The sequence below is a fragment of the Papio anubis genome, chromosome 2 (genome assembly GCF_008728515.1).
Source record: "Papio anubis isolate 15944 chromosome 2, Panubis1.0, whole genome shotgun sequence".
Classification (NCBI taxonomy): Eukaryota; Metazoa; Chordata; class Mammalia; order Primates; family Cercopithecidae; genus Papio; species Papio anubis.
This window is the reverse complement of record NC_044977.1, coordinates 88,474,684-88,497,291: the sequence shown is the minus strand read 5'-3', so window position 1 is coordinate 88,497,291 and position 22,608 is coordinate 88,474,684. Positions and strand designations below refer to the sequence as shown.

Here is a 22,608-nt window from a genome sequence, read left to right as displayed (position 1 = left end):
CTGTACAGGAGTCACGCGGGCACGTGGGGTGGGGTGTCCAGTGAGCAAGACCCATGGCAGTTACTGAGCAAAGTCTAAGGACCTTACGGGGCACAACGGCTCCCACTCCCAGGAGTGCTGGTTGAGCCCCAGGTTGGCCCAGCCGAGCAGCTGAGGCTGAGCCTGGAGTGGGCCTTGTAGCCAGCTGGTAATCAGTCCCCATTCCCACCCGTCTCCCTGAGCCACCAATCGCAGCCCAGCAGGGACAATGCCAGCTCCTAGTGCTTTGTGTGAATTGTCTCAGCAAGTCTTCCCAGCAATCTCATGGGGTCACTTGCTCTTTCCCCATGTTATGGATGAGGAGGCTGAGGCACAGAGAGGTGAAGTCAGAGTATTCCCAGCAGCAGGAACAGCAGGTGCAAAGGCCCTGGGGCTGGAATGAGCTGTGGCTGGAGGAGAATGAGGGGAGGGGGACAAGAGACAGGGGGTATGGGTGGGCAAAACTGAGCAGGCCTCAGCTGTGGGGAGCACTCCTGTGGCCTGTACTTGGAGAAGGCTGGGAACTGCTCGGGAGGTTGGGCAGTGATGGCATGAGCTCTCTTACAAGCGTTCTTACTTTCTAGTCTTGCATCTCAGCAGACTTTGGCTACTGTGTTGAGAACAGATGGGGTGGGCTGGGGGCAGAAGTGGGAGACGAGGTAGGAAGAGAGCAGACAACATATCGGCAGGTCCTGGCTCCTTGAGGGTCTCGCTCCAGATGGCCTAAGAGGTGGGGAGGCCTGAAGGTGGGGCGGCTGGAGGGGATGCTCACCCGACCTGCCCCAGCCTGAGGCTTCTATCCCCCACCAGAGGGGACCATGGAACTGAGACTCCCCTAAACCAGAGGCATTTATCCCCAACAGGAGATTTTGGGATATTTCTCAAAGGGCCATGGGCATTCTTGTGGGGCCTCACAGTGGCTCTATTCCTGGACACACTGTAATTACTTGGGGAGCTGGACCCAATCCCAAGAAGCAGGGGCAGCCCTGGGAGCACAGGTCAGCTTCACAGTTTCAGCCAAGAAGGCTCAGGGCAACAGCCTAGATAAGGGCCATTGCTGGCCTCTGCGACAGAAAGCACCTTCTGTTTCCAGTTAGCAGGCGCATGAGTGCTTCTGCCTGGAGGGCCAGGGAGGACTAATTACATTGCTTCTCTTGCTCCAAGTTTCAGAGGCGTCTGAGGAACAAATCCAGGAGCAAGTTGTCTTAGGAGGGAGGTTCTGGGACCTGAGCTGGGGTGGAGAGGGTGGATGTGATGGCCCTGGAGAGCATGGCCAGTACTCCCATTCCAACCTTGGGCACGAGGACATGTCTTTGGGGTGGCTGTGGCTGGGGTCAGAGTTTGAGGGGCCCAGCGCAGAGGTGGAATGGGCACCATGGGAACTTCTGAGGGAGTTGGATGGTTTTAGAGAGCTCTGCCAGGTCAAGGCAAGGACCCTGCCTGAGCCTAGCCAGGGAGGGTAGAGGTCTGGAAGAAGACACCAGGTGGGTAGGGCATCTGCAGGACACGTGTGGCCTCAGCCAGGCTGGAGACCAAGAGGACAACATGGGCTGGATAAATGTGGGCCCAGGTGCTCAGGGCCGCCCATGACTCTGAAGTCAGTCCTGACTCCAAGGTTGAGTCCAGATGCCACGCTGGGAAGCATGGAGACGGACAAGGGCTGGCGTCAGTATGTGTGGCTGAGTGACACTGCTCAGCATAGGCCTTGGCTTCTGCAGGCCAGGCCTCTGCCCACTGGGTACCCACAAAAGATGCCAAAGTCCCACTTTCAGGAACACATGCTGGTGCCTAAAAGAGCAGCTTAGGGCTCAGTAAAGGAAGCTGTAGGAGACATCACTTCCTCTCCTGCCAGTGTTCCTTGTACCAGCGTTCCGATTTCTCATGGGTGGCAGGAGAGAGTGGGCAGGGGCAGGAGTGTCTGCCGCAAGCAGCACTCCGGGCGGACAGGGCTCTAGGTGGCCTCACCTAAAGTGAAAACAACTGCTGGCCTTGCTCTATAAATAGGTTCTCGGGAGAGTGTTTCCACATGGGTAGATCCTGGCAGGAGGAGGGGCTGGCACGGGATGCGCTTCCTAATGACTTTCCTGCGGGCTCTCTGGGCTGGCTCCAGCCTCGTCTTGAGCATGGCTGTGGGGGCCCCATGGGTCACGGAGGCAGGGTGAATCTTCTAGGGAGGTACTCCCCACAGTGACCGAGCGAGGGAACCCAGGGTGCCAGGGCGGGCTGAGCCTACCAGGCAACGGGAAGAGACCCTGTTCCAGGATGGCAATGCTCAGAGGAAGTGGAGCCATGCCCCAGGGCGCCAGGACCGCCCCGCCTGCCACCGCTGCCTGAGCACATGTGGTTTCCTCAGCAGCCTGCGGGGGCGGAGCAGGGGTGGTAAGGAGAGAACCCCCAAGGGTTCTCTAGGGAGATTCTGCTCCCCCTTAAATGACCGCACACCAATTAAAGTTGGAGCCATCAGGGGCCCATCTCAAGCAAATCATTTCGGAAATGAGGTTAATGACAGGGCACTGGGGTGACAGCACCAGTGTGACTCACCGTGCCCTCGCTTACTCAGCAGGCTGGACTTCCGGGATTCGGGGCAATCACAAACACCCACCCCCAAGCCTGTGCTCTCCCCAGAGGTGGCCTTAGTGACAGGAGGAGATAGCCTTGGAGTGCTTGCCTCCTTGGGTGGGGAGGTGCCCAATCCCTTCTCACCACCGGGGACACCCATGGCAGGGGCCATGGAATCAGGAGATGAGAACTCTAGCCACCTAACATTACAGAGCCAGAGGGACCCTGGGACCACGAGCCCCCCCATCCCCACTGGCACATGGAGCCAAGTTCCAGGGAAGGGGCCTGATCCGCCAGGCCAGTAGTGGGATAACATCAATGGTCACACACTAACCACACTTACTTGCACCAGCCACTGTAGTGAGTGCCCAGTGACACAAGCACTATTGTACAGAGGCCCAAAAAGGTCACCGAACTAGTTGGCGAGAGCCAGGGTTTGGACCTGGGCCATGGGTTGGGGGCCTCCTGACCTCACCACTCTGCCCTTGCCCCACAGAGCACCCCCCCACCCACCACTGAGAAATCACGATGCTGCAGCAAACCACAGGACAGAAGTCCAAGGACTGTGCTGGGTGGCAGGATGGCCAAGTTCCCACAGCAGGCTGGCTTGTGCTACCTGAGTCTCTGAAGTGGGTGGCTAGGTGACCACAGGCCTGTGGCAACCCCTTGACACAGACTGTCAGGTGCTCCCAGGGTGTGGTGACTTGGGTGAGAGGTGGAAAGGCTTTGCCACAGGCTGGGGCTGGACTTGGTGGCTTTCACCTGGGAGCTGCCTGCCTTGGTCATCCCGGCCACCTCTCAGCTTCTCCAGCAGGAAGTGCAGGTTCATCCCTGGAACCCACAGAAACTGGACAATGGTAGGCAGCAGGCTGCAGTTTAAATCATAGACATCTATTCTTTTATTTCACGTTGGGAAAATTAGGGCATGAAGGGGTTGGGGAGGCGAATGATGGGGAATTGCTGCTGATATGCACTTACTGACAAAAATGCTAACCTAACTTCATCTTCCTAACAAAAAAGAGATTCCTGCAATTTGGTTTCTGAGAGCTGTTACCAAATCCAAAATTAGGAGAGATGACGGCTGAGCCGAGCCATTTGCATTTCCAGAAGGGCTGCTTTTGTGCTTGGCAGCAAGAGTGGGGGATCAGTAGCAGCCCCAGCTACAGGGAGCCATCGGGTAGGGCTGGCAGAGTGTCGCTTAGGGAGATTCTGCAAGAAAGGCTCCGTCATGTGGCCCCTACACCTCCCCAAGCCACCTCAAGCCCACCCAGGCCCCACATTCCTTGCTGCCTATGAGGGCCCTATACTCCCAGGCAGTGTGGTGTGTAGCTCAGGAGGCCTGCAGTGTCTGCACAGGGAGGGGGTGGGAGTACAGAGCTGAGGCTAGAGGGACAGTGCCCACAGCGGTCACAGCTGCCTAGGACCCCCGTTTCCCTCCCCTCAGATTCTCACTCAGAGCAGTGAGGCCCTGAGTCAAGCCTCCCATGAGCAAGAAAAGGAACTCAAGAAGAACTCAGGCCCCAGGTGGTAGCCTTAGCGCCCACCCCACCCCCAGCTCTGCCCTCAGCATGGTGATACACATTGACCCCCTGGCTTGGTGGAGGCAATCTCTGTGCTGTTTTTTTTGTTTTTTTCTTTTTGAGACGGAGATTTGCTCTGTCCCCCAGGCTGGAGTGCAGTGGCATGATCTTGGCTCACTGCAAACTCTGCCTCCCAGGTTCAAGCAATTCTCCTGCCTCAGCCTTCTGAGTAGCTGGGATTACAGGTGTGAGCCACCACGCCCGGCTAATTTTTGTATTTTTAGTAGAGACGGGGTTTCTCCATGTTGGCCAGGCTGGTCTTGAGCTCCTGGCCTCAAGTGATCCGCCCGCGTCGGCCTCCCAAAGTGCTGGGATTACAAGTGTGAGCCACCGCGCCCAACCTGTCCTGTTTTAAAGAGCAGCATTCCAAGAAGAACATCCTGCCCCCAAATTCCAGGTCTGGCTGGTGACTCCATCAAGGGAGGGGTGTGGGCATGGACACCCAGACCACTCTAGCAGAGCCCTCCGACAGTCCGTGGGGCTTGAGCGTGGGCCTATTCAAGCTTGGCCCTGGTTCTGGCCTATTTCTATCTGGACAGCCCACGTCAGGCTGTCCCAGGACACGCTGATATCATACTACAAGAAGTGTGTGGGGGTGAGTCCTTCTTCCTGACCCCTTATATCTAGTAACCAGTGGAGCTTCCACTGGCAGTCAACGATCAGGGACAAATACCACACCACTACCCCTAAGACCACCTCCCTCAACTCCACATGTCCTCCAGCAGAGAAAGGTGGATTTCACAGGGAGATTCCAAACTCGATCCTGGTGTAAACTGAAGACAGGGGTGACGGCAACTCAGTCTGGCCTGAGAGCAAGAGCTGCCACAGGACGCCTTGGAGACCCTGTGCATGTCCTGCTGCCCCCAGCAAGGGGCCATCATCTGTCTCTGGAGATGACCTTGCCCTGGGCTGGTTGCTGAAATCATCAGTCTCCACCCATGGTAGGTCCAAGCCCAGGTCCAGAAGCCACAATAGGCAGCCCAGTGCTGGTCCGGTGGCAGGAGGGCTGGCATGGGAGGGAACCGACATGGCTGGCTCCACAGGTTGCACCTCCTCTGAGCAGGCTGACCTGCAGTTGCCCAGATTCTCCTTCAAAGCCTCCTGAGGTAGCCAAGAGACTTACCTGTCAGCATGAACCAGCAGGCCTGCCAGGCTCTTCCACACACCGGCAGGGCCGCGTGGGAAAAGTGCGGCAGGTCCTAGCAGTTGCCAGAGCACCCTGAGCCCGCAGCTTCTTCCTATCGACAGTGCAGGGGGAGTATGGCGTTGACGGCATGCCCTGTCGATCCAGTGGGACTGGTGGGGATGGGGAGTGATGGGCTTCTCTTGAGCACAGTGCATCGCATACCTCGTCTCCAGAGGACGGTATCACAACCACTTCACACAATAAGAACCCAAGATTCAGAGAGGTTAGGTCACAATGTTGAGGTCACACAGCTGGCAACAGGAAGCTCCCTCCTCCCCCAGTGTAGGCCAGAGAAAGCGTCCCTGTCCTTGTTGTTCATCAGGACTCAACACAGCTGCCCTCTTGTCAGTCCAGGCTCTGAGGCATGAAGGCTCTGCTTCCACCTGAAGGCTGCAGAGGCTGGGAACTCACTGACCACGTGGTACTGACAGTTCCTGGGAAGATCTAACACCACCTCCCATTCCCCAGGGCAGAGCAGGTGTGTTTGAGGATAAAGACCTCCTTGGCTGGCTGAGCCCAAGAAGCCGAAGACGGAAGGCACGGGCGACACACAGACACAGGGAAAACACTTGCCCTGGCTTCCCCAGCAAAGGGGCAGAGGTAGGAGCCTATGGAAGCCCTCTGGAGCAAATGGAAACTCAGGTGCCTGAAGCCTCCAAATCCCAACAGAAGCAGTCAGTGGGGGCCAGCCAGGGGGAGGTGGGTGCATGCAAGGGCTCTGACTGCCCTTGTTCCCCGACACCCTGAACAGCTGAAAACAGGGGTGTCCTGGCCTCAGAGGCAATCCTGGCAGAGGCCCTCCCAAGTCACCATTCTCACTGTTTGGGCCCTGGGGATGGGAAGATTGATTAAGTATCATCCAGCATAAGCCACTCCTGCAACAAGTGCAATGAAGTCACGTTTAATTTTGAGATTCCTGTGCTCTCACTCACGCAAGGAGGAGGAAGCCACCTGGCTCCAGTGAACACGGGTGGAACAGAAATCAGGGCCACTGAAAGCCACCACCCACTCGAGAGGGCTTGTTCCCGACAAACCTGACTCAGATGGGCCCACTTTGGGCCTTTAGTCAGATTTAGAGAACCCCCCCGGCTCATCCAATCAGTGTGCAGTCGATTTCTACGCCACGGCAGGGGTGGCAAAAGCCAATCACGTGTCCAAATGATGAGTGAAAATCAAGGCATGGTGGGGCCACCTCCTCCAGAGGGGGAGCCACAGTCTCAGGACCCCGAGGGAGCAGGCATTTTCAAGTGGCTCCTTTACATTAAGGAAAATGTGGTCCTCTCAGTCGGGTCTGAAGCATCATTTGTGTGTGAGCCCGGCCCACTGGGGACCTCTGGCTGCCAGGTGGAGAGCCTCCTGGTGCAGATAGCAAGATGGAGGGCAGAACTGCAAAAATCCAGGGCTCCGGTATGGATGTGATTCCCACAGAGTTCAGTTCCCTTTATTTACCCAAGTCCCACGGTACAAATCCCTGGCCTGCCACCCGCAAATCAACCGAGCTCCTGATTCTTGCTCCCCCAATCACGGTGTTGCTCTCTGCATGATTAGCTGCTGGTTCTCTAGACACTGCTTCAGCTTGTCTTCTGTCAGTGTCAACCGCTGCTCCAGGATGGAGACTGTCTGCAAAATAAACAGTGGTTGGGTCAGAACACGGAAGGGCCACCAGGCTGCTCTAGGGACCCTCCTTGGCCAGTCCCCACTTGGCTGCCTCAGCCACTGCCCAAATGCCAGCTGGCTCTTTCCACCCAGGGGTTCCGCCAGGCCCCTTGTCTCTGGTGCTATTGGGACAGCCCTCGCCTTTATGTCTGTTTCTCCTGGCTCTGGATGGCTGATCTCTGATGTTTGTGGGCAGGGGGTGGGGACACAGTGAGGGAAACTAGACGGCAGGTCCCACAGCCTTTGGTCATTTCTCGAGAACCAAGGGGTTAGGAACCCCCCACCCTGGTGGCCTGGCATTTAGATTGGACTTCTGGAGCAAAACCAGCTTCCTTGTCTGAGCCAGGCACTGTCCATAAACAACTGGAGACCATCAACCACCTCCACTCCAGAGGTGAGAAACTGCACCCACAAATGATGGCACTCCCTTGGGTCCTTCTCCTCACACCTGGAAGAGCCTCCCAGGCTGGCAGGGAACAAAGGCAGAGAGGTGAGTGAGTCCCCTAATCCCAGGAGGGTCTCTGCCTGTCCAAGTCCAATGAGGACTACTATAGGTTACGTCATCTGGGACTTCAGCCCAGGGCAATCACAGGCCATGACAACTTCATCTCTCTGAGCCCACTTTCTCCTCCCAGTGTGAAGGACAACCAAGCTCATGGCCTAGGTAACTCAGCAGCCCAGCAGTTGCTCACCCTGATGGTGCTTGTCGTCATGCTGCCTTCCTGAAGCTGGGACCTTGCTCTCCTGGCCTCTCTTACACACCCAGCACAATGGCTCACCTGCGGACCTGCCTGCCTAGCCTGCCAAAGGCCCCCAGCTGCTGGAGCTGTGTGTGCTTCATGGGCCAGGGCCAGTCTTGCAGACATAGCTCCCAGACAGGCTGGGAAAAGCTGCCCTCCTCCTCTGGCTTTGGACAGAGTGTCAGCAGAGGGGCAGCACTGTCTGGTAGCCTGCATGTTCCCCAAAGAGGGGCTGGACCAGAGCAAGCCTGCCCCACTCATCACTTGCACAGTTGGACCATGCTGGCCATGACGCCTCTGGCGTCATTTCACTTCCCTCTTTAGGGTTGGCTGAGTGCCTTACTGTATGCCAGGCCCCCACTGGCCACTGGATGAGCCCATGTGAGTATGGCAGCCTTGACTCTGATACCGTGCAGCCCATAGGCATCAGGAGGGTCGGATTAACCTCACCTGTGTGCTTTCCCAAGAGGTTTTGCCCCCTTCCCTGGGGCTCCATGAAGTCCTGGGCCTTGGTCCAGTGGAAATAAAACTTTCTTTCATACATTTAATATAACATTGAAACATTTTAGGAGGGAGTTTCCCCTCTAAGGCTGCTATAAATTCTTGCAGCATCCCACACGGATGTCAGCTGCCGTGGAGGGTGCTCCGCCTGGTGGCTGGCCCCTTCTAAACGAGCCAATCTGGGCTGTGAGGGCTCTGAACCCTCTGTCACTGGACAGAGCCTGGAAAAATGCTGCCCATGGAACACAAACTGCACCCTGAGAGGCAGAGCTGAGCTGAAAGAGACCATCACATTCCCCCTGTGCTGGCCAGCCAGCCAGCCAGGGAGGGGGTCTGCAGCTCATAAAAGTGGCGGCGGAAACAGCCCCCGGCTGGCCTGGGGCAGCATTCCTGGAAGTTTCCACTGGCTGCTGTGAAACTCACAGGGCCAAAATCATTCTTCATCCAGACTTTTTCCGATGGCCCCAAACTCAAGGCCACAGCAGAGGAGCCTGTTTTTCCTCTTCTGCCTTTATTATTTTTATTTTTCTTCAAACTTTTCACAGGAGATGAAAACGTGGAGATAGTGGGCCCAGAAAACGTGTGCGAGGTGTTGGGCCAACGTCAATACGGGGGCCTCCACTTAGTTCCATAGGGGGCCCATACTTCAGCTCAGTAGGAATGTGACCACTAAATGTGTCTAAATTATTTGAAAAGAGAAGCATCACCTGTTTCACAACCAGCCCCCTGCATGAAGGTGCCACCCTGTTGAGGCCTTCCTCTCAGAGCTTTGAGGATCACTTCACAGCATAGTAGACAAACAGGCTTTTTACGAGGCCCAACACCCCCCAAGGCAGTTTCTCCCCCTCCAGCCTAGCTTCAGAGGAGCTGTGTCATCTCTGCGTTTGGTCTCGGCTTCCCCTGTTCCTTCTCTGCCAAGGTGCCGGGTGGTGGCCACCATCAGGGAGAAAGAAGTCCACCAGGCCCTTCCCAGCACATGTGATCCCAGCTGCCCCCACTCTGAGCCAGGAGAAGGCCTGGGAGAGCAGGATGCTTTTTGGATTTCCGTACATTAGAATGCTGTCTGGCATTCTCTGCTCCATATAGTTAAAAAAAAAAATCCTACTTTCTTAAAATTTTTTATCTTTTTCTTAAAAATCAAATTAATAAAGCACAGGGCCTCATTTTCACAGAAAATGGTGACTCCTTATAGAAAGTGAAACATGGAAATCTCTTTTTTTTTTTGAGACGGAGTCTGGTTCTGTTGCCCAGGTTGGAGTGTAGTGGTGCGATCTCGGCTCACTGCAAGCTCCACCTCCCGGGTTCACGCCATTCTCCTGCCTCAGCCTCCCGAGTAGCTGGGACTACAGGCGCCTGCCACCGTGCCCGGCTAATATTTTTGTATTTTTAGTAGAGACAGGTCTCGATCTCCTGACTTCGTGATCTGCCCGCCTCGGCCTCCCAAAGTGTTGGGATTATAGGCATGAGCCACTGCGCCTGGCTGAAACATGGAAATCTCAAATGCTGCTGGTGTGCCTTCCCTCTACAAGGGGAAGGAAGGGGTTCCCCCATGATGGAAATGCCCCACTGGGCATCCAAGTGGCAAAGTGAAGACATACTCAGGGCTGGTGGCACATACAGGTGGGAGGGCTGGCAGGCCACCTGCAGGGAGTCTGTCCGGGCCACAGGCCCAGAGCAGCCAGGACAGGCCACCACAGTGCCACTGTGCTTCCCCAGCTGCACAGGAGCTGTGGGAGGAGGGCAGGAGAGCATCTGAGATGGCAGAGGGGGTGCGTGGGGGGCATCCCTGGCACAGACCGGTTTGGAGCCATATCATGTGGCCTTGTTCAGAATGTAACTTTACCTGTCGGTTCAGAACAAAAAGTAAGCATATCCCCATGCAAGGGTTCAGAAAATATGTGCTACCTCGGTGTACACAAGCCACTGCTGTTCCCGCCTGCTGCCTAGTGGCACAGCTCCCAGCGGGGCCCAGCCAAGCAGGCTGCTCTCCTTGCCTCATGCTCCGTCCACCCTGGGAATTCTCCTGCTACACAGCGCCTGTCCTCCCCAGGCTGGAGACAAGGCCACACCTGCCCTGGAGGGTGAGGGGAGTGCTCTGCAGGCAAACACCTCTGCAGCCTCCCCGGGTCCACACTCCATAGCCTGGCAGCCTCGACTTTCATTTATTCAAGGGCAAATGAGCGCTGACCTTCCAAACAGCTCCTTGATCACACTGCCTCTCACCCTGTGCTCTGTACAGGGGAGCAGGGGCCAGAGGTCTGGTCCTAGCCCCTCAGAAAGTCCCCAAAGAGGTACAGGCTGGGTCGGGTGCCAGGTGTCAACAAGGGAAACTGCTTTACCTGACACAAGTGTCCATGGCTTCTGACGTTGAGGCAGGGTAAAGGGAAACTGACACAGGGGTTGAGGAGTCCAGGGCTCTGGCTGCTAGAGGGGCAGCCTGGGCAAAGTGGCCAGGAAAGATGGCCCATCTCCCAGAACTCCCTCATGCTGGGGTCCAACCTCCCACAGTGCGGCCCCTTCCATCTGCTGACCTTAGAGAAACCAGGCAGCTCATTCCCTCTCCCAGGACTTGGTGCCGCCCTGGGAACATTCTTAGGTCCTCCATGCAGTATGAGGGGGACCAGCAGGAAGTCCTGGGACTGGGCTCTGGGCGATTCACCCTGATGATTGACCCTCTGCTCCGTGGGCTTCTCTTGGCAGCTGACTTTCATGGGGCGCTCGTGTGTACCAAAAACTTCCAAGAAACCTTCAGTGTAGGAGCTTTTATCATCCCCATTTTACAGATGAAGAAACTGAGGCACAGTGAGATTAAGTAACTTGCCTAAAGTTACACAGCTTATCAGTGACAAGCCTAGGCTGTGAGCCCGGGTGGCCTGGCTGCAGTGTGTACGCTAAAGCACTAGGCAGTGTGCATCTTGGCTCTGTCCCCATCAAGAATGCCAAAGGAGAGGCCTGCTGGTGTCCCATCCCACTTCCAGCCCTGATGCCCAAATGCAGGCAGCCTGAGGAAAGACTCGGGGATCCCTGTCCTCACCCAGCAGCAGCACCTGCTGTCCTGGTTTAGGCTGCCTGGCCTAGCTGCTCCGAATTAAATGAGCAGAAGCTCCTACCTCAGCCAGTGGGAATGGACAGCCCCTAGGGTCACCCACCCCCTCACATTGTCAGCCTCACGTGTCACCTCCCCCTGAAAAGCAGTCTCTTACCTGGCTAAACATTTAGGTTTGGAATTATGACAAAGGTCATAAGAATAATTCATGTGAATCATGAAAACTCAATGTAATAGGAACTGAAAGGACACAGAGACAAGAACCTCCTCCTGGATATGCAACGAGAAGCTGCCCCAGTCGCTTCACTGTCAATGCTTCTTTCACCGGCACTTGTGCCACTGCAGCATTAAGTGATCAGTCCCAAAACACACTGTGGAACTCACCTGGGTCACTGCTGGGTGCCCCATCCCCTGAAGACAAGGTTCACCTTTAAACAAGGTACCTCTCTCTCCCTAAGTCGGAGTGACAGGAAGCTGGAGTGAGGACCCTATGGCCTGGGCACTGTCACTCTTCACCCGATACTGTCTGCCTCCCAGGTCAAGGCCCTCATGGCCAGTGTCAGGAAGCCTCATGGGGTGTGGTCAGCAGGGCTCCAGAAGTTTTATATTCAAAGTCACATCTGCCTGAGGTTCACCTGGGGGCTCATTTCTGAACCCTTTTCCTACTCTGTTACCAGCAATTTCCAGGAAGCCATGACCCTTCTCAAGAAAACCTTGGTCTTCAAATCACTTGTTTGCCATCGAATGTATTCTGCTGTTTCTCTAGACCAAGGGTTAGCACACTACTGCCAGTTGCCCCTTTGTGTAAATAAGGTTTTATGGATACGCCTGCTGGCTTCTGTATGGTCTCTTCCGTATGGTATCTGCCTTCTGGGTCCATGGCAGGTTGAGTAGTGGTGACAGAGGCTGTATGGCCCACAAAGCCTAGAATCTTTACTGTTTAAATTTGCTGACCCTTGCCCTCGCTCTTCACTTACTCAAACTCTCACCAAACACCTCCCCGTGCTGGCCTGTCCCGGGCCCAGGGTGACAACACCCAGACAGACTTGGCTGGGCCAACAGGGTACGCCCCAGTTCAACGAGGCAGATGCTACACAGGCACACAGACAGTGGGCTACACTGGGGGACAGAGGGGCAAGAGGGGCAGGAAGAGGATCAGGACCCAAGGAACAGTGTGCGCGAAGGCCCTGGGCTGGCCGCTAACAAACGGGAAGGATGGACCAAAGGAGGCGCGTGCACTGGAGCAAGAAGAGGGGGCCTTGGGGGAGGCAGGAGATGGGGTTGGGCCCTGCAGGTCACGCCTAGCAGCTTCATCTTTACCCTCAGAGCAGGAGGGTGCCAGGCTGAGGGGATTTGAGACCCCTCTGGCTACTACACAGGGACAGTCTGCGAGTGGCTTTACGGCTGTGAGAAGGTGAGGTGCAGGCAAGAGAGAACCAGAGGGGATGACAGTGGCTTGGACTGGGGGCAGGAGAAGCCAGGAAGGAAAGTGGATAGAACCAGAGATAGCCACAAAGAATGAAGCACCAGTACCTGGTGACGAGTTAGATGGGGGTCTGAGAGAGGAGGAGATGTGCTCCAAGGCCAAGAACACAAGACAAGGACTGGCCCTGCAGGAGGGGCAGAAGACGGGCTCCAGATTGCACAGGCTGAGTATGAGGACCCCCAAGAATGTTGAGAGGGTCTGGCAGGCATGGGGTGGTCTGAGAAGCCTGAGCCAGCAGCAGAGTTGCTCTGCATTTTTGAGACTGGGACTACTGAGGATCCTACTGGGGGCAGCCAGTGGGTGAGGAGGGAAGGAGGAGGGGGAAGAGGGAGGGCAGTGGACCCACAAGGCCCCTGCAGGCTGGAGAGCAGAGTCCAGTGCAGGGGAGCCAAGGGCCTTGCCAGGACCCACGGTGATGTCAGCGATGGGCTGAACCTCCTAGAAAGCTCCTTGGTGGGGATGAAGGAGGGACTGCCCAACCCAGGTGACCCAACAGGGAGGATGCTGAGATGCTGGGGACCAAAACCAAGAGCATGGTGACAGGCTAGCTTGGGTTGGCTCTCTTGGGTTGGACAGTGGATCTAGGAGCTCAGGCCAGGTGGTGGTAGGGCTTTCAGCCATGATTCATCCACCTGAGTTCTCCAAGGAAAATCCCCCCAGGAGAGGCTGAACAATGGCATTCTATTTGAATCCTAATTTTCCTGCTCAGGGGACACTGTGATCTGTCCCATTGGGGCAACATTCAGAGGGCGAGTGTGCCTTCTCTCACTCGCAGTTCAAGATGTGTAAGACGTTTTATGTAACACCTTAAAGGGCCTTCTGAGCATGGTATAAAAAGAACTGATTTTAAAATGACAGGCTTTTATTTTTAGCCCCCTAAAAATTGTAGTGATGCCCAAAGAAGCTGCACTGAAATACAAGTCCTCAGAGACATGTCTGGCACCTGGGCCCCCAACTCCAAGTAGAAGAGGAACACTGGGGACATTTCAACAGACACCCCCAGTCTGCACCTCACTACCTCAGATGTGTCCTTCTCTACTGACATAGAGTAATTAGATGTCTGCTGAAAGCCTGCTATGTGCCCCACAGGGCTCCGAGGTTGGAACAGTTGAGCCCAGATGCCATATCATCCTCCATGCCCACCAGTGGCCCAAACTGACCAGTTCAGATGTCCTGCCTAGGACAGAGCCTGGGTTTATGCAGCTCTGCTGGCCTCAGGTGGCTGGGGGGAGAGCCTTAGCTTCTCTGATGTGTGTGATGGGGACTCAGGCATCTGGGGCATCATGAAAGTTCACAGGGGCCTCTGCATGACTACCCAGCTGGCGAGGGGCACGGGTGGTGTGACACTCCCACGGGCTCTGCAGAGGTACAGGAAGAGTTCCTCTCTGGACAGGCACAGAGAAGGTGGGAGCATAGTGCTTCCGGAGAGGGTGAAGCCCCCACCCTCGTATGTGGCAAAATGAGCAAACAAGGACAGGTGCGACTCACCTGGCTGCGCCTCACACCCCCATGGAGTAACGTACGGTCCCTCGTGCTCACTTTCTCCCCTCAGGTCTAGTTACACCCCAGCACTCTCCCTGGGCTACGTGGGCTTTTCCTTTGTCCCTCCTTTCTCCTGCTGGCCACCTCCTACCAGTGTCAATTCCCCTTCTTTCAGCTCCAGCCTCTTTTTCTCCCTAGCTTGGTTTCCTCTTGAGGTGGGCTTGTCCTGCATTTTTTTCTTAGCACTTTTCTCTCAGTTCTATTTCTATTTCCTTTCAAGGCCTCTTCATTCCCTTTTCACTCTGTGTTTGGTGAGAGAGCGAGGGGAACAGGAGCAGAGTGTGTGTCTGGCCACCAGGGACTGAGCTTCGGGTGGAGTCAGGCCCCTGCCACGGCTCACCTGCTATGGGGCTGATGCCAGGGCTGCCCGGCCTGGGAAGGACAACATCAACTCTGCCAGGAAGGCCTCTGGGAGAAAGCAACACAGGATGAGCTGATGCAAGTGCTTTCCAAGTACTAGGTGCAGCAGGTGCAAAGGCCCTGAGGCACACTCTTGGAACTCTCAGGAGGCCAGGGTGTTTGGCCTCAAGTGGTTGAGCAGGGAAGAGATGTGCGCTCTAGGGCCCTTAGCTTGAAACAGAAGGGAACAGAGAATCCTCCACTCCCTGGCACTGCCTCACCAGGCTCACAAGTCTGAGCAGGCACAGCCAGGGAGGATGCTGCTCCCACATGCTGCCGGGCCCCACTGCCTACCCTAGCTCTGCACTGTCTCCTGCCAACTCCAGCTTTGTCACTTGGTATACGCCTGTGTGTGTGCACACGCAGGGCCCTGCCTTGCTGGTGGTGCCCTGGCTAGCCTGCTGCCACATGTCAGCAATGACTGGGGGGCCAGAGGAGCCAGCCTAGCCATCTGCAGACAGGGCCTGCTGGTCTAAGCCCAGCCCTTCGCACTACCAAAGGCTCTGCCTCCTGGCCCCAGCCACCACCCAGCACCTTATGGTCTCCATCTCAGGGGCCTACATGTCAGAGGGTACAAACGATGCCCTTCAAGCAGCCTGTGGACATCAGTCAGTCTGCGTGCCAGTGCCATGAGGACAGAGATTGTTGTCTATTCTTCCTCATCACTGTCTTCCTGCTCCTAGACAGCACCTGGTACACAGCAGGTGTACACTGAGTACTGACTGGATGGACAAATGCCCAGCCCTGAGTGCTGTGGGAATGCAGGGAACACAGGTCTGGTGCCTGTCAGCCCAGGTCCCCCAGGCCAAAGGGCAGCCCTAATCTAGGGATGGGTCCACCCAGCTTGTGAGGAATACTCACCCCAGCGTGGGTCTCGGACCTGGTGGGCTTGAAGGGACAGAGGAGAGTGGGGCAGGCAGTAGGAGGGGCCAGCCCCCACCAGCTAGTCGTGGGAGGAGGAAGCCTCATTGCTTTGGCAGGAAGTGGGGGTGGGAGTCAAGGAAGCAGTCCAGTTCCTCCCCTCCCCTCAGTCCTGGTCTGATGATGACTAAAATCTTTGAGGCCTGAACCTCAGAAAGGAAGGAATGGAGCTCCCCTCTAATGCTGATGTCTGACATGCTAACATGCCCAGGATCACAAACAGCCGATTCACAAAAGAACCAATTTCTAAAAAATTCTTCCCAATCTCTCTAGACCCAGCAACTGTCTTTTTAACCACTCCCCCTAACCCCACAGTCTGCTGCAAACAACAGAAAATGAGCTTTTGGTCCCTTGAGCCTACGGTCCATGGTTCTGTTTCACATTATCTCAGGGATATAGGATTTCTCTGACGGTTTTGCATCCCCCAGCCCCCACCTCTACTGAGGATTAGCTTCGGGAAGTACATGAAACACTGTTTTCTATTAGTGGATTAGCCACCAGATTAAGGAATCTTGGCTATTTACCTACCTCATGGCTTAAAAGCAACTCCTTTTACATGAACACAGCTCTCTTTTCCATATCACTCTTTCTCCCAAAAGGAGAAGCTATAAAAAGTGGGTCCACTCAGACCATTCATAAAATCGGATGCTCCTGGGACCCATGGGGTGCTGCTCACACCCAAAGGGAGGACCTGAGTCACAGCCCCACTGACACGGGGTGGGTTCAAGCACATCCCTGCCAGCCATGTACAGGCCACCGGGGAAGCCAAGTGTCTGACTGGGATAGGCCCCGAGGTGTAGGACACCAGTCATGCTTGGCCATCAGCTTTGCTGGACTCTGACTCCAGGGCTGAGCATGGGGTGTGGACCTCGGCCTTGGTCGCCTTCTGCATCCCATTTCTTCAGAGGCTGACTTTTCCAACAATCCATATAAAGTAGTTAGTTAACTACTTTCTCAAGACCCAATAAAACATTATCATCCTAAGCCAGAGAGACAGCTTGATAGCTTGCTGGAGGCCTGGAAGTCTCAGTATAGTCTGGCAAGTCGGCTGCAGCTACCACCCAGCAAGGCCACCTCCGGGAGGAAGAAGGGCACAAACCACTAGGAATGGAGTCTCAAGGCTCCCCTATCCTGCCAAGCATCCACTGATCCACAGTGGGGAAACCTGGGCAATAATCTTTTCTGGAGCCACTGGCTGGGCCCAGATCAGAAGGGCAAGGGGCAAATAATTGCTTCCCAAATGCCATGCTAAGTTCAAGGCTTCCTGTGCTTCCTCAGCCATGGCCACTGTGGGCATGATGAGGTTCCGTACCTATAGTACAGGCCTGGATCAGGGCCCTTAACAGAGCGCATGGGAGGAAGCAGCAGGCCCGACTACAGCCCTTCCTGGCCCTGCTATGGTGGTGCCTCATTCAGGAAAGCACCAAGTGGTCACGGGGTCAGCTGTGATGAACTAGGCTGTGGCTTGCTTAATCTCAGAGCCATGCAGGCCAGTTTGGGGCTCCTGTCATAACACTCAAGGCCCCTTTCTTGTGGCCTGTGTTTGGCCTTTCCTTGGAGGGCCCTCAGGTCCCAGAGGAGCAAGGGCAAATCACCTGGAGTGCCCTCCCTTCCTCCTCTCAGAGCAAGCCTAGATTCAGCCCAAATGAGATGTCCCTGTATGGGCCTCTCTCCCTGCTCCCAGCCTCTGCTCTCCACCACCCGCTCCTGCCTACCATCTCCCAGCCCTCCCTCATCTCCAAGCCTGCTCAGAGCCTCACAGAAGAAATCTCATACGACCGACCATGAACATTCCCAGGCCCCAGAGGTAACCACAGCCACTGCCGAGCCCATCTGGCAGGCAGGGGCCTTCAATCTGCAGCCTCTTTGGGAACAGGGTGCTTTCTGCCACAACCACAGATGGGATAAAAGATGGAAAACCTGAGTTTTTTGCCAGACCCCCATGGGAGCTGCCATCCAGTCCCCCGGCAAACACGAGCTTGACCGTTTTTGAGTGCTGTTCGCAGGCTGCGTGTCACAAGGGAGGCAGGGCACTGGCCCTGACCTGAGACTTGGGGAAGACGCAGGTTCCCCTGTCCCGCCGCATTTGCAAAGCCAGAGGAGCCTTTGGGAAAAATGCCAAAAATAGTAACAGGGCTGGGGAAGGGCCAGGAGCCCAGACAGACAGACATTTCCCCAGTCCCTCTGCCACCAAGTGTGTTCCTGGCACAGACCAGACAGTGTCTTGGGTCCCTTGTCCCCCAGAAGCAGCCTCTTAACAGAAGGAAAACAAGCCTCTTGTTTCCAAACCCCCACAAAGAAGTTCAGGTTGTCCTGAACATGACTCTGGCCAAAAGGGCAGCCCATGAAGGTCCACAACAAGGAGGGTGGCTACATCCACTCTGGACCAAGTAGGTGAGCTGGCTAGATGTGCTGATGCAGAGAGCGGGCCCATTTTTGCAGAAACAACCCACCACCACCCTTACGGCCCTGTCTGTAAGTGGCAGCAGTGTTAGGAGGGCTGCACACGCCCTCCTGGGATGTTGGGAAGACGCACCGGATGACTTTCACTCTATACCCTCCCAACAAATTCTGTCTGCGAGCACGTGGGAGGACCGATCCCCAGGGAAAATGGTATAACTATAAAATTGGGTGTATATTTCCATAAGCAACAGCAAGCCCTCCCAGGAAAGAGGGATACAGAGAGCCCCTGAGAGTGGTGAGGCAGCTTGGCCCACATCAGGGCCAGGCACTGCCACCTTCCCCACCAGTGTGGAACCAGATGCCTCACCTGAGCAGCCTGTCAAATAGGAACTGCCAGGACTACCATGGGTGTGTGGGGGGAGCAGGTTTAAGGTATCTTGAAGCAAATAGGCCATTCTGTATCCCCAAAGCAAACAGGCAAAAATCCTTGGCTTTGCTGAGTTAGGACAGCAAAACGCAATGACTTGAACATTTAACAAAATTAAATGCGAAAGAGATGCAAACAAGCAGGGCTGGCGGGCCTGCTCCCTGCCTGCTCCCCACCACATGCGTTTTCAAGTCCCATAGCCCAGCAGCCTCCATGAGTCACAGGAACTGGAACGTGACATCACAGCATTGCTGTGGCCAGCCTGAAACACTGGGTGCCATAAAAAAACAGTTGGAGCAGGAATTTCATGGCTTGGTATTTTTAAAAAGCAGCAAGACGTGAAACTGGAGTCAAAAATAACTTTGCTGTGGGCTTCTGAGGCAAAACCACCAAGCCGCGTGTTGGGCCTATGCCGGGCCCCCCTACAGCAGCCTCCCCAGCTCCTGGGTCATTGTCCACACCCCCGAGTTCCACCCCCTTGCCCTAAGGAAGGCCCAGGACCTCTGCAACTTCCAGATACCACTGGAACCTCCGTTACTCCTGAGGGCAGCTGAGCACTGTGCAGCAGCCCTCTGGCCTCTTGAGGGTTCATGAAGGAAGCCACAGGGCCGGTGTGGAGGTGAGCTCACGCAGCAGTGACTATTTGTGGAAATAGCCTCTCTCCCTGCTCACTGGCGAGTTTTCTGGCATCTGTGAAAAAGACCCCTAGATCACCTGGCAGCACCCCCAAGAGCACGAGGGGAAGGAGTACCAGGGTCAGGGTCAGGGCCTCTGCTTGTACACCCCCTGAGCGCCCATCCCTGGGCAGGCCGGCCTAGCAGCCTTGGGGACTGGCCTGGAGTCCTCTAGGGGTGCTCAGAACAGAGGAGCCTGGCCTGGGGGCAGGCAGATGAAACAAGGCCTCAGGGGAAGTCCTGGCCCCACCTGAGAGGCTGACCTCTGCTGTCCACCCCATGGGACCGACAGACAGAGGGGCAGTGCTTAAAATCTCCCCTCGTTGGAAAGCCAAAAAGAGGCAGAGCCGGGTCTGAGCAGCTGCAGCTTCTGACTCCTGGTCTGGGTTTTTCTCTGGAACCCTTGGGCCTCTGGGGTCGAGCCAACTTTCTCAGAAGACTTGAGGCAGGCCCAGCAGGTGAGTGATCCCAGGGAAGCCACAGGACAGGCGTGTGCTCTCTCCAGAGGGGACAGGGGAGAGGTGGGTCTCAGGACAGGCTCAGAGCAGGGCCCTTGGACCCTGAGGGAGGGGCATATGATCTCTCAGTGGGGTGGGGAGCTCGCAGCATGTGACGCCCACACTCCTGACCTCAGGCCTAGCAGTTCCTGAGAATTCCCACAGGGGGCTTGAGGAACAAAAAGTCCTCCAAAGAAAATCCTCAGTTCCATTGTTAGGAAATACACGTTTCCTAAAAACCATTACAATATCTACATTCAAAGAATGTACTGTCACAGGAAGTACTATATACATCTTCGAAGAGCTTCCATCTTGGCCCCTGTTGCCTAGGTCCGGGTTAAAGGGTCTGATCTAATGGTCCCCATGACCCATGCCTGATTTTCAACAGTGTCTATGTGTACCCCAGTGCCTCTGTCACCTCCTGTGCCCTCCTCCTTCCTGGGTTGGGGAATGACTTCTTCTTTCTCCCCTCTCTTATCCTCCTGCCTAGCCAGACACTAGAGTCTCACTGGCAGCTCAAAAGCATTCCTGGGACTTGAGTCCAGCGACATGGGGACTGTGGAATGTCCACTCCTGTCATTCCTGTGCCACAAGCCTGCCCTGGTGCTTTCCCATATTGCTCCCAGGAGAACATCGACTCACTGCTGTGCTTCACAGAACAGCTGGCACCAGTCTAGCACACGCAGTTAACCGAGAACCGCACAGCAGAGCTCAGAGGACCCAATGAGGTGTCTCTCCCCATTTTACAAGGGAGAAGACTGAGGCTCTGGGATTGACGTCACCTGCCCACGGTCACCCAGGTGATGAATGGTGGAGGTGTGCCCAGGCTGATGGGCAGGTGGCTCACTGGGTGAACAGAGTAGCCCTGAAACCCAAGGAGGAACAGTTGCTCCCCATAGCTGGTGGGGACGGTAAAGCTGAACAAACCCCAGCTGCTCAAAGCATGGCATCAGCTGGGATCAGGGCCCCGAGGAAGCTTAGTGAAGAAACCAATGGCACGCCAAACAGCAAGCTCAGTGTTTCCTGGGGCAAGGAGGGATCATACCCACACAGGGGCAGGCCAGGGCAAGAGTGTGTGTGCTCTTTGGCTGCTGACCTAAGGCGCTCGGCCTGCTGGGCTCTCTGATCACAGAGCCCAGGGCAAGAGCTTCTGGCCTTACCTTTCAGGGAGGTCAAGTTTGGTTTGCAGAATTTCTTGATGAAGCCATGCCTAACTCCACCAAAACTGTTTGGCAAGGGAAGCTGGGGAAGCTCTGACCCACAGTGGTTGAGATCAGATCACCTGGCCCCCTGGGGAAGCCCCAGGCTGGCTGGACCCCGAGGCTGGTCCAGGCACAACAAGCCATCATTAACACGTTATCTGCACCTGGCATGATGCTGCTGTCATGTGCCAGGTGGGAGGATAAAGTGAGGGCCACACAGGGAAGTCCTTGGAAAGTAGCAGGCCTCCGATAAAAATCAGGAGGATGACAATTATGATGAGTATGTGATCCCCACACTCTGAGGGCTTTCCATCTAAAACAACTACGTGGGAAGGCCTGAAGACTGCACCTGCTCGGCTCGCAAGGTCACCCCAAAGTCTGTTTTCCCCATATAAATACACTTTTGAAAAATAATGTATGGATTTTATAAAAAAGGCATTCATAAAAAAGTAAAACACCAACCCCATTTCTGGAGTTAAAGGGTTTCTGATGCTGTACAAGTCCCAAGGGCACTTTGGTTTCCTCTTCATCTGCAAGGCCTCTTGGCCTGGGAAGGCTGGGGGAAGCTGCCCCACTTGCTGGCTTGCTCCGGAGACCAGGAGCCTTGCAGGGGCCAGCCAAAGTGCTGTTTGTCTCATCGCCCCTGGGATGGGGCCATGATAGCACTGTCCTTGCTCATGTCTCAACTTCTCTGTGTCCCTATCTCCACTCTACTCCAGACCCTCAGCATGGGTCAGGCCTCAACTTTGCCTAGTGTCCCATCAGGTGAGGATGAACTCCTGGGCTGCTGCTTCTGTTACCCCACACCAGAGGACCCATGGCCTTGACCCGGTGTCTGGACTCCCACTTGTTTCCAGTGATTCCAGTTGCCGGCTCCTCTGTGGACGCCTGGCTCCGACCTCGGCAGATTCAGTCCTGAGTTCTTCCTGAAGGTGGGACCGGGTCTCACACAGGGCCCACCACACAGAGTGGGCTCAGTGAATGTGTGTGCATGGAAGGAACCTGCTACCTCTGCTCTGAGGGCCAAGGAATGGCTTCGCGGGTAGGGAAGGGTCTAGCTTCATGAGGCAGTGGAGAATTGGGAGAGCTATTTCTGGTGCTGTCATGCGGTTCCCCTGGCCTCCAAGCCTTGGATAACGACAATGGCAGCAACAGGAGCAGCACCCAACACATCAGCAGTGCACGGCGTTGTCAGGTACTGTTCAAGGAGCTTCCCAAGAGGCCTATGAAGTGGGTGCTATGATCAGCTCTGTGTTCCAGATTTGGAAAGTAAGGCACACAGACGCGAAGTGACTTGCCCGAGGTTGCTGAGCTAGGCAGTGGGGAAGCCAGACAAAGCTAAAGCCACTCCTCTCCACCGGCTCACTCAGCTTCCTGGCTTCCAGGCTTTTCCTTCACACAGAGGAGCTGCGGAAGGCGTCACCCTGGGGAGGACTGAGATTGGGTCCCTGACCCTCAGACTGGTGAGAGACAGACCACAGACACCCACAGAGGTGACCTTGCCACATGGGGCCATACCAGCCTGTTGAGCAGAAAGGCAGGCTTTGAAGACTGTGAGCCTCTGAAATAGGGTATCCTACCCAGGGGCTGGAGACTCTGTGACTCACTCAGAAAACATCCCTGGCCACTGCCCGCTGCAGCCCCATGGCTCTCGCCTGGAAGGATGTTCTGCAGGATGGAGGCCTGAAGGACCTGGAAGGCAGCTTCCCTCTCAAAGGCCACTTTGAAGTAGACTTCCCTGTCGGGGAGGGAAGGGGTAGTGGGGGCGACG

The 22,608-nt window shown here is 55.6% G+C and overlaps 1 protein-coding gene across 9 annotated transcripts in view; it reads right to left on the bottom strand.

Moving 5' to 3' along the window:
* Nucleotides 1-6,228: 6,228 nt before the first annotated feature.
* Nucleotides 6,229-22,608, bottom strand: part of POC1A (POC1 centriolar protein A) — a 79,322-nt gene continuing 62,942 nt past the window's right edge. For 7 of the 9 annotated variants that reach the window (XR_643726.4, XM_009200616.4, XM_009200615.4 and 4 more), the window contains one exon: nucleotides 6,229-6,963. Coding sequence is in view for 8 of the 9 variants with exons in the window: in XM_009200615.4 (XP_009198879.1) it covers nucleotides 6,785-6,963 (179 nt within the window). In the remaining variant the exon portion in view is untranslated. Of the gene's footprint in view, nucleotides 6,964-18,933; nucleotides 19,155-22,608 lie in introns of those variants that run through there. The other 2 variants (XM_009200617.4, XM_009200619.4) reach the window with 2 other exon arrangements.